Source organism: Bombus vosnesenskii, unplaced genomic scaffold, assembly GCF_011952255.1.
Source record: "Bombus vosnesenskii isolate JDL3184/JDL3185 unplaced genomic scaffold, Bvos_JDL3184-5_v1.1 scf7180000014442, whole genome shotgun sequence".
In the NCBI taxonomy this organism is placed as follows: Eukaryota; Metazoa; Arthropoda; class Insecta; order Hymenoptera; family Apidae; genus Bombus; species Bombus vosnesenskii.
The window spans coordinates 79,614-92,366 of NW_022883452.1; the positions used below are offsets into that span (position 1 = coordinate 79,614).

Genomic DNA, 12,753 nt, shown 5'->3' on the forward strand with positions numbered 1-12,753 from the left:
GAAGGTAATGATCGTTTGACTAAATTATTTTCTTCCTTCTCTTTCGTATCAGTTAATTCCCCTGCTGGCGAGATAGCAAAACATTTATTTGCACACTAAAGATTTAATCGTAACTATTTCGGAATTTACCTTACTTTGTAAATTGTTATCGTGATACACAGCCGACGAAATCTCACGCAGGAATGCGAATTCTAAAATAGTTATATTCTTAATAAGAAGTATTGAATAAATTTGTTGATTAAATTTGTCAAATGATGTATTATTGCGTACCATGGACACTTTGATTTTTTACTTGTTAGATCGAGTATGTCTAATTGCAGTTGTACAATACTTTCAACTCCCCAAGTTTCACGTGAGGTAATACCTGACATGTTAATATAATCATAATGCGAAAGGAGACACAGAAAAACTTGGAAATTGTCTTATGTAATATATCTTATGTAATATATAAATATATCTTATGTAAATGAAAAATTTTTATCCTTTTCTCTAGCTACATATTTCAATTATATTTCCGATTTAGAAAAGTCTCAGACACTAAACTGCAACAAAGTTAAATTACAAGAACGTATATTTGATATTTGCCAATTTTGGTCATCAATATCGAGAAATATTTAATGAAATTAACAGTTTGCGATTGCAATTGAAATATTTGATCATGAGGTACAATTAACAATTAAATTCTGATCCAATCAATGTATAATCATAGTTAACGATTACAGCAGGTAATCGTCAATTAATTAGGTGAACGGTTAAATTGGTCATTTAATTGCCAATTGGATTAATGATTAGATTTTGCACTTCCATTCGCTATGAAATTAGTATGTAAATTTGGTCTCAAATCTAAAGTTGATTAGCTTCAGTAGTTAACGATATTCACTTAACACGATACTTCATTAAATTTTGGTTTAAAACTGGTAACAACTGGTAATTGAGAATCAATATTTTTTAATCATCGGTTAATGATTAACGATCGGTATTTCTAACTGTCAATTGACGATTAATTTCACCAATGTTAAATTAATTGCAATTTTTGCAGATCAACTGACTTCAGTCTCGAAAATTAATCAATGAAAAATTTGTATCGATTATTGCTCAACTTTTATTTATTATATATATATATATATATTATATATATATTAGAACTTTTCCGTTCGATATACATTATATTTCAACAAATTGTTAAATAACTAGACGATAAACGTAATTGCCTTCTTATCCTGAAATTGATCTTGACATTTTAGTTCCTTGTGTCTTTTTTACTAATATATTACAGAAAATGTGTCTCTACTATTAATGATCGATAAGAAGTAAATTTCTCTTTACGTAAATGAATTTCGATACCCTCGAGGAGAATCGGGCTCGAAGAAACCAATTCCTCGATTTCTTCTTTTTCACCTTCGCTCTCTTTTCGTTCATTGTTTCGCTTCGATACTCAAAGGTATCGAGAATGAGAACGTCTCCTTACTGTTCGTTTCGCGACTTACTGCCTCTGGTCCCCTTTGCTTTTTCATTTTCTTTTTTTTTTTTTTGCGTTTCTCCGGAATAATGACCTCGTGGTCAGAAAATAGCGTGGCAAAAAAATAAATTAGCTATTGGGAGACCTACGCTAGCTACGATCGATTAACTTTTGTCGCATTTTTCTTCATCCACTTTGCATGGTGGTTTAAGGGTTCCTTTCATTCGTTTCATTAGGATTTCGATGGGGTTTCTTAACGATTATTCACTTCATTCGTGCTGCCGTTGAAATCAGAATTGTGCGTAAGAAATTATATGACGATAAGAATTTAGGATTTGTGATTTGTTGAAATAAGGATTTTGAGACATGAAATTAGAATTAGAAGGCATTTTCTAATTTTATATTAATTTTATTTAGTCAGAGGCGTAGTTCCTCAATTTTGTTTAATCTTAGTTCGCTGAATTCACGTCAATATTTTTGCGAATTGCTACGATCTTTTATTTTCATGACACAGTATCGTACATCTTATCCTCTGAACAAAAATTCAAGCACCTGTCAGAAATAAGTGATCTATCGTTACGTTTAATCATCTCACTTTCAAAAGAAAGGACATAAAAAGAATATCAGTAAATAAGAGAAAGAAATAAACACGGCAGGGAAACATCAATCTTTATCCAAGTACATTAATACACGTCGAAAATTGAATGTTTGAATCACTTGACACCAAAACTTTAACGCAAGCAGTTTTCGTTCATTTTAACTTACGTACCAAGAATACTTTACGCTACTTTTCCTTTATAATAAGTACTACGTACACCGTATAAAAGTTTGATAAACTGCACGTTATCTTCATCTTCGCGTAGTCTACTGGATTTAACGAAGTTTCGTTCTCCGAAAGTCGAACTACCATCACAACCAATGGTTTCTATCGCTTCGTACCAACTGGAAACTCTCGTGACATGATCCATCTCTGTTGTACTTTTGACTTTGTATTACTACTCGTACGTGAGCGGCTTTAAACCGGTGGAAGTCCGATCACGAGTGCGTGGTCATTTTCTTGACGCGTCCGCACATTAATTCACGCGTCCGTGGACGTGTGCGGAAATTTTTGCCCATGGAAGCTGACTTATTTACATATTCGGAGGAACAGAACCGTCGAGGCAGGACGACGTGGAATTTACGGAAAAATTCGTGTCGCGAAAACGACCACCTCGATGTTCGGAATTTCCAAGTGCGCCCAGATTCGAAAATTTGGAACTTCCACAGGGAATATTTAAGTGCAGTCGAATTGCAGAATTTAAACAGATCGTGAAAAATGTTTTCTTCTAATATTTATATTTTTCTATTCAATGTTTCAGAAGATTTTTTAATGATATAACATTTTTAAAGATCAAGCAGTTTTGCGAACTATTCAGTTACCATTAGAATAGATGTTTCCTTTCCGGTAGTGTTTGGTGATTTAATTTATATAGTATTATAATATTTAAACGAGTTAAATATAATTGCGTATTTTACAGGTTAGAACTCTTCCTGGAGCACCCCTGTCACACGCGTAGGATGGTCATCATGGAGTTTTAGTCGGTAGGAGTCCTGCACTACTCTGCTGTTACGCGATTACTGCAGCAGCGGAGTGTCTATGAGGATTTCTCCATGTACAAAAAAAAAAAAAAAAAGAAAGAAAGGTTAGAACTTGTATAAAAATAAACATTTTATCAGTTTCGCAATATTGTAACTTGTGTACAGCTTTTATAAAGTAGACTTTTTATCTCCGAATGTAACAAATGTCATACTTGTCTTACTGAAGCAATCTTCAGTTGAATCAGATTCCCATTTAGCGAATTGAAAAACGAGAATACTTTTGTACCTCGTGTAACTTTTTGATCTATCGAACACAACTCTGTGTACAGCAACGAACAAACAATTAAAATTTTCTGCTAATAAAAATAACAAGTTATCGCACTTTATAAATAATTAAAATTAATTTAATAAATCAAGAAGAAGAATCTTCCAATTTACCTTTATGTTTCTCGTATAAATCTATTTTTATTCATTATGATTTAAGTCGATTATGAGGTACCATCGCAAACTGGGGAAACATATTTCGAAAATAATAGTAGTGCACAATCTATGATGTCTTGGCACGAAATTGCCAAGCAATTCTTCGACTCTATTCATAATTATGTTCATTCGAAATACCTCAAAGAATCTCTTCGTCAAGATTTTTAGCAGGTGAGATAGGAACGAGGATACACTTAATAAGAAATCGATAAATACATAACTTATAGAACTTATTGTAGTTCAATTTCATTTTATAGTAGATCATATATTTTTCTCACAGGTATCTCAACTAAAATACCTTTTTTTATATTAAAAGAATTATCGAACATCGATTTAATTTAAGAATGAAGCTTTCAAAATTTATCTTAAAGCATACGTAGCAATAAATTGATTTAAATAAAAGCGCTACAAAGCGATTCTTCGAAAATTATCATATACTACATATCTTAAATAAAAAATTGTTGACAAATTTTTCCAAAGACAGAAAGAGCATTTTAATATCACTGAAATAAAAAAGCATTAGAATAATTTCATAATTTATTTCCGAAACCTAATTCAATTCTCCGATTAATCGGCCCTTCTTTTACAGCTTTTTCTCTACGCAATATGAAAGTTAAAAATTTTATTTTCATGTTAAATTTCGTCTGCCATTAACAAAATTCAATTTAAATTTCTTTATACGATTCAAATTCTACACGATCAAGCGAAAAACAAAAATTGTGTACAATGTTCCAAATCATAATGTAATTGGCGCATCTCATGATGAAATGTTTTTCCGCTATTAGATAAATGCAGATTCGCCTGTCCATCACCGATATTGCCAGAAGTAACGAAACGACCATCTCTTTTTTTTTTTTTCTCGCTGTCGTGAATTGCGGTATCGATAATCTCGAGCGGAAGCGCGAACTTACCCGATGCCTCGTGCATTTTGGCAACCGTCCACACGCATACAACCAAAAGCCCGCCACGTAATATGCAAATGAACATAATCCCTAAAAGGTCGAGACCGGACGTATGCTTTTTTGCAACTTGTACTCTTAGGATCTAGTTTAAGCCACCGGAAGTGCTGACCACCGTCCTTACAAGACAGCTTCCGTAACTCGAAAATTGTTATTTCTTTTTTAAATTTTGCAGCTTGTGTTAAAAGCCGGGACCTTGATAGCTAAAATTATTGTAGAATTATAGTAATAAATTAGATTTCATATATTTAGTATATATATTATACGTTTTTTGATCTGGCAGAACGATATTTATACATAATGTAAAATTTCTTTAAATGAAACTTTTAAGAAATCATTATTAATTTCGCTATAACTTTATGTAAAACTCATATAGAACATTTAAGCTATTTTAAAGAATATTTTCTATCGATTTGCAATATTTCAAGAAATTCAACGTTTTTGGTTACCTGACTTCCTTTATATGGTAAGTCTTTAGCCAATTAGTAAATTTTTTCAACCGAGCAACAATTCCTTTTTTCTCCTTTCCTCTAGATAAGAGAATGGGCTAAACAGTGGATTGTCAACTAGTGTATCAGTTTTATAGGTACGTATATAATTTCTTACGTAAATCGTAATTCCTGTTAATAAAAAATAAATTTTTCGTCCTTCGTTTAAAAATTTTTCTTTGAAACATAAATTTTGCAAAATCGTTAATTCTTTAACCTAGCAAATAACAAACGAAAATTTTTTTAAATAAATTATAATTTAGATCCCTGTCATGAACTTCTTACTTTGATTACGAAGTTTTCTGCGAAAGTTTTTGAAAATTTGCGAGTTTACAAAACTCCGCATAAAATTTTTCTCCTAATGAAACAGATAAAAATTCAGTGAATTAAAAGAATTTCTGTTTCAATAGATTGGAATATATAATAAATTTCTGCATTGCACAAAAGTTTGATTTACTTAGTTTTATATCAAATATTAAAAACACAATTCTGATTCCCATTCGGGTGAAATTTTATAAGATTTCAACGTTTCGCATAAATTTCAAATACGTATGAAACGAAGTTTATGTACGGCGGAGGTTTTCTAGGAAAAATGGTCCTATAAGTTAGATCGACCGTAGCTTCAACAACAGCCACTTGCGACGTAATAAAAAATAAATTTTATGATAATTTTCATTCAACTCCTCGATCGTTTTTCTTTCGTCTGGCTATTCAGGCAGTTATGCATTTTACTATTGCCGTTTTACATTATCTGATCTAACTCTTAATTTAATAGTTTCGGGATAATTTATTTTGTCAATTTTATTTTCTCTTTTCTTTAGAAGGAAACGATCCAACGATTCTTTTCTAACATATTTTCATTGAAACTTTTTAACACCCTTTTCATCGAAACACACGACTGCACCTATTACACGTGTGAATGTACTTTTAACTACCATCATGGAAACAACCATCGATAATGGGAAATTAAATTAACATCATTGTTGTCGCATTCATTCGATAAACATGTCCGTTATTGTGCATCATGTCATTTTAATTCAACTAGTAATTACCGAAAAATTTCATTTCGTACGATCGAATGTGCGAAGTAATTATACCCTAATGACCATCTAATGCAATGGTAAATCAAACTGACAATCACCAATAATCAACTGTTTCACTTCATTGAGGAAATTTACTTGTTAAAATTCGTATTCAAAGATAACTAATGAATGACCGTTCTATGCAAACGATTTATTTTACTAAATTTAGATCATATTATATAGATTATCATTATTTTTTATTCCAAAGTTCTTCTGGATTATTCTCAATTATGTATACGTTATCGTATTAATATAAGTTGCAATTATTTTCAAGATATTTAAAAAATATTAAAATATTGATACAATTGAAACGTAAATATTAAACATGAGTATTAAAATACTAACGTAAATAAATATTAGAAGAAGCTCGCACACAATGAACTTTTTATCGTGAAAGAAAAGATAAAAAAGATAAATTTTGAATAAGTTTGCCATGACTCTCCTTAATGAAGTTACACTATTATACGTTTGGTATTTACAGTTCCTTTTAGAAGTATGTCAACCTCGTAATATCACGACAGAATGACACTCGATTATCGTGTAACTTCCGGCTCGTTTCCAAACATCAAAGGCAATTACTGCCTGAATCTTCCTGTCGCAGTTTTGATTCCAGCAATAACAACGTGTTCACGATGTTGTACGATAAAAGCCACGCAACAGGACGCTTGTAAAATGGCACACGAAACAGTTACTGCCTGTGAAACTTCCTAAATTTATGGAAATTCGGCTTTCGTTCCAAGCTATAATGCTTCGACGCTTTGGCTTAATGGTTAATGGAAGTGTAGTAATATGCAGAAGTTCCTGTACGCTTTTTTATTGTCTTTTCAGCTCTGCTTTGGAAGAGAGGAATTGATAGAAGTTTTGCATTATGTAAAATATAGGGAAAGTAGATGTCTCTTACTTGTGAAGATTAGAATGTGTTTTAATGTTCCATCTTTAAAAGTTGAAGATGAAATGATGACAAGAATCTCTACAAGTCGCTGTGTAGATGAATTTTTTTATTAAAAAAACAAAATCGGAACCTCTTTTATTACGGACATATGAAAGGTTACGTGTAGGGTCTGAAATGTTAATATGTACAGAACATCGGCAAGAGGTAACCTGCATAAAATTTCTAATAGAAATTGATATATTTGAATCTTGTTTCATTACTAAATTAACTCGAATATATCTGGAGAGTCAGAAAGCATTCTACGGTTGTCTTTCGTTCCCCTTAAATTTCCTACAATTCCTCCAAGTTTAAATCCGAAGGAAAGGAAGAACGTTTTCTCCCCTAGTAAAAGTTAAGACACTTTAGGGCATGTTCAAGTTATCTATTTATTGTTCCTGAGATACAACTGATGAATTTTATCCTACTTTCAATCTTCATCGCACCCCAGAATCAAATCCTTCTCACTTACAGATATCTTTATCTACTTACATCGCTATTTTTTACGCAAACCTATATTTCATATATGATTTCTTCCTTAGATAACAGTTTCCAAATAATTTCCAATAGCTTTGAAAATAATTTCCATGATAAATTAAAAATATTATATACACAAATAAAATCAATAATTCAATTTGATTCTATCGAGTGCACATTTTACAAACGTTTCCTCCTCCATCTTCGTTCACACCTAATTTTCATCAGAGTCAAGAATTAAATGACGAATTACCTGCATCGAGATCCTTAACAGAGATTAACTTTCTTGTTGGAAAAAAGATGGTAAAAATTCCATTCGCATCGTTCGAAGGATCGTTTCCTTTCTCTTTATACCTTGGCTTGCTCCGTTCCTTACACGGTGCTACACGTGTCATTTTGTACATGTGTATTATACGTGTACAGGTGTAATGGAATGCTAGTGGAAGGGAAGGATCAGGTGTGTTACGTACAAGGTGCGATGAGTTGGACAGATGGCAAGGGGTAGTTTTTCGAAGAGGTTGAAACGGCCGAGGGCGGGACGTGGAAGTGAGTGGAATAGGCCTAAAAGTCGGACTGCGACGTGGCCAGAGCACTCTCGGCCGTTTCCTCGCGTCGTCATAAGGGTCTAGTCACTTCGCCGCACTCACAGTGCGTTGGATGACCTCGTCGATCCACGCGATTGCTTATCGAGTGATCGCTGAAACAGAAGAAAAGGAGCTAATTAATTTGATAATCAAAAGAAGACAACCGAAGATTTTATTATATTTTTTAGATAAAGAATTCTCGAATATAACGGATATATTTACAATAAAGCACGTGTTTTAATTTGCATTCGTTTCTTTTATCCATTGGACTATTTTATTGTTGCAGCAACGGTACTTCATCATTTGCGATTCCTCGAATGTACAGAAATTTCATTTTTCCATTTTTTATAGAAAAGTTTGCAGATTTTATTACTCATTATTCCTTGATTTATACTTATTTTTATGTTATACTATTATATTATATTTATATTTGTTTCTGTGCCATCTAATAACGCTCTTTGTTACATTTATTAATTTATTAATTCACTTACATCTTTAATAATTGATTATTAAAAGTAGCCCAATTCGGTTTGTATGACTTAATAATCTAATCTAAGTAACTTAGTGTATCGATATAGTTGCAAGAACATCATAATTGCCAAAGCAGAGACAAATTCACTTGAGAGTGCAGATAGTGAAACAATCTAAACAAATTTGTGATGTGCATGTGTATTGCAATAATTTTCTATTCTTATGCAAATATTCTTAGAAGAATAAAATTATTCAACAGTTTAAATAATATTTATTGGCAAAAAATAATTAAGTAATAAAATTGTTGATACTTCTGTTACCATAAACTAAATCACATAATATTTAAAAGAAGATACTGAAGTTCGAGCAGCTTCGGATGACAGTGCACGTGAATATGAACGATATGAACATTAAATTCTTCGAACAATGCTCGTCGAAAATGCAAATAATTTCCGACGCTGCGGACAGATGTGTCTCATAAAAGACTGTCGCGAACAATACGTTAGATCCTCGGTTCATGTTTCAAAAGGATCAATTTCTGCGAACAATAGGTCTGCAAGCCGCGAATAATTTTCTTCGCTATGATCTGACTGATGATTCAACCAGCTTACAATAGCCGCTGAGACGAGGATCGTGGTTGAAATTAACTTTCCATCCTTTCCTCGAACCTTCCAACGTGTTCAACGACGTTGTCGGGCCTTCGTTCACGAGCCAAAAAAATGCTTCAACCCAAATATCGTAGATTGATTCCCTTGATTACATCCTGAGTGAAGAATAAGGCTTGGCTGCTACTTCAGCATAGAAGGCTCATTGAAAAATTGGTGTTTTGAGGTATTAAGTATTAATAGCTGAAAGTTGAATCGTGATAAATTGTTTGATGGCTGTTGTAAGGAGATTTTATAAAAAAGCAAGAAATTATCCCTTTGCCTTAGAAAATATTTTCAAGATTTATGTGAAATGTTTGTAATAACAACGATAATAATAATAAATGAGCTATTAACTAATACAGAAGTGCTATAATGCCTTAACAAACAAGGACGGAACACCATAGAAACAAATATCAAATACTTCAAAAGGATTAAGAAGAAAAGATAAGAATAAGATGGAAGTAAAAAAGATATAAGAGAAGAGCATTGTAAAGGATAAAAAGAAAAAAGGAGGATTTGGGGCAAAGAGTAGAGAGGAAGAGGGGGAATATCAAGTGAAGGACAAAACTAGAAAAGATGGCAAAGGATGGATGGAACACAAAGAGGATAGAAACAAAGGGAGAGGGACAGATTAAAGTTTCAAGTAAAAGAAGGAAAATGAAAGTGAAGAAACGTAGTGAAGAAGAGAGAAGAAAGAAAGTGGAAGATAGAGGGTGAGACAACAGGAAAGAATATTAGGACGGATGGAAAAAGAAAATGGCAATAGAACTGCAAAGCTGGTAGCAATTCACTGGTTGCACTGTAAAAAACCTGAATATGATGTTACCATGACCTACATCGATGCGGCTGTGAAAAGAACAGAGAATAGAGGCCGGGCCATTGTCAGCGGTTGCGGACCGATCATATCGGACGAGGCAACGAAGCTCGCGCAGTAGTTATGACCTGATAATGGTCAGACAACGCTGTGAGTTGCGTGATAGGCCTCGTTAGAGCGCACGTAAGAATTTTTAAGTTATTTACTCGTCTCTGTTTGCGCAGCTGTGAGTCCATTTTGATGAACCCATCAATGCACTTAATAATTGTTCTTAATGTATGGGGTGATCCATTAGAAATAAATCATCTTAATATTTTGTGATACGCTACATGTATTCAGATTAATCCAATTATTTCGATGGCTACATCCTTTGAATGGAAAATTTAAGAAAAGGGTAAGAACGACATAAGAAATATGTAACATATGTAATAATATATATAATAATATAAGATACCTGTTTGGATGAATTTTAATAAATTATAGAAACGAAGTTTCTTAGAAGCTTAGAAAATGTGAAGCAGCGAACACTGCTGCTCATTTATCATAAAATGTTCCCATCTATGATTTCTTTCAAATTAAAACTTCCTGTTGTTCTTTAATATTTATGTATTATTCGTCACAAAAGGTTAATGAACATTAAACAATTCATATAAAGCATATAAAATATACAATAAATATAATAATATACAATTCTAGCATTAACTAGTCCAAAGGAAGTAATTGAATACAAAATATTCCAAACATGAAAATATGGATAATGAATAAATTATAATATATACTACATAGTTAATAAAATTTTATTTTATATTACAATTCATTGCTTTTCCTCCTATATATGTTGAGATATATTAAACTAAAAAAAAAAGAAAAAGGACATGAATAATATATATATATATCATATATATGCAAGCGCCCTCGTATAAAAACCAATTATTTGATACGTGGAAAGTGTTTCGAGCAGCCGCTACTGTTGCCCTATATAAAGGCTCTTAATCTATTTGAATAGCTTGCTGATGAAAATCGATACCATGTATTTATCAATTGCGTAATCGAGAAGTACGCCAGCCATGCTCGCAACGCTTAAGCATTTTGATGATTTAGAAGAAATCGTTCGAAACGCGTAATATGAGGTCGAGCCTAGATAGCTAGTAGTCACGACTGTTTATGATCAGAACACGCATATGCCTTGATAGCATTTAATCGACAAGCACGATTATAATCGCGTTAATTCTTACGACGTCTCTTATTAAATCAGACATCTTTGTCATCAGGAACAACATTAAAATTCTACTTTACTTTAGTCATTATTTTATTTTAACGATGATTAGTATAGATATTACAAACTTTTTGACTGTAATAAAATCTTCCTGGCTTATTTCGACCCAATTGTGTTCCTGTTTTGTTAATTTTGAGATAAAAGAAGTTTTAACGCAAGACATGAAATTAAGAAATTTTTAACGGAAGAACAGAACGATAAGGCGGGCAAAAAATTTGTAATTTTTTTTTAAAATGATCCAAAAGTTACAACAAGGTTAAACTTTAAAAGAGTCGAAGGTACAGGACAGTGGATGTTTTGTTTCTCTTTTCACTATTGAAACTTTTCACTAAATGGAATTTTACATATAATTAATTTTCGAATGTTATTAAAATTGTTTAGCAGAGTAGATAGAATAGCGATCGAAGACATAGTGAGATGAAAATTCCGACATTCAATTCATTCCCTGGAAATCGAGTATGACCTATTAATGGTTAATAATCGATCTGCTTGAGCAGAAATTCCATTAACGACGATGTGCGGAAGCAATTTTAGTGAGGCATTGAAACGGTCGTTCTGTCAATTTAAATTTTTTCGTTGCGGGGAAATATAAACTTAGGCGAAACGTGTCGCAACGATATTACGATTATGATAAGATTCCGATTCATCAGAATTTTTTCAAAATCTCGAAAACGTTGAATGATAAATACGTATCAATAAAGAATTTATGAAACAGATTAATATCACTTAATGTTAGCCACTGAATATTTAATATCGCGATAATATGACACAAACGCAAAGAATTTAATGAATTAAGGGGAAGATAGAAGGATATTAGTAATCATCGTTCGAATGACACCATGCTCGAATTATCGACAATGTCGAGAACGGTATTATAGATATTAGACGCGATTAAATCGCGATTACGAGTGATTCGCTTCAATTTGTAGCAGCGTCTATTAAATATCGATTTCCGCGCAGCAGAATTTCCATTTGCCGCGGAATATGAAGGTGGTTGGTAGTGGTGCTTTATCGTGGCGCAGCTATCGATTGCTTCTGCCACTAGCTACTTTTTTCTTTATTCTCTTCGCTATTTTTTACCTTTCTTCCGTATATATTTTTTTCTGCAATATGGTACGATGAAAACGTTGCTGGGCATGGAACAAGATACCGGCAAGAGTAATTAAAGCGGCGGTTTCGATCTACCCACAGGCGGAACGAATCATACTCGTAACCAAGAGACCGATCACGAAACCGGTGCTCCCCGCTTTTGTCCCACCGAATTAGTTATGTGTCAACATTATTATACTAACAAGCCGACTGTCGTGTTACCGAGTTATCGATTTGAACTAATGCACACCGAACACTGTTTACGATAGTTCTCGAAAGAAACTCAATTCTAAGAACATTGTACCGCGAAATCGCTAATAAGAGTGTTTCTGATTTTCCGATAGCCTGTGAATGGCCTTCGAGATTGCCTTGATAAGAATCCTTGTGTAATTGTGACAATTTAGGGGTAAAATTGTACTAG

The 12,753-nt window shown here is 32.8% G+C and overlaps 1 protein-coding gene across 1 annotated transcript in view; it reads right to left on the minus strand.

Moving 5' to 3' along the window:
* Nucleotides 1–7,722: 7,722 nt before the first annotated feature.
* The window catches only part of LOC117239854 (protein tipE), a 68,125-nt gene continuing 63,094 nt past the window's right edge, over nt 7,723–12,753 (minus strand). The window contains exon 3 of the mRNA XM_033505681.1: nt 7,723–8,148. Coding sequence (XP_033361572.1) covers nt 8,067–8,148 — 82 coding nt within the window. The 3' untranslated portion in view covers nt 7,723–8,066. The remainder of the gene's footprint in view (nt 8,149–12,753) is intronic.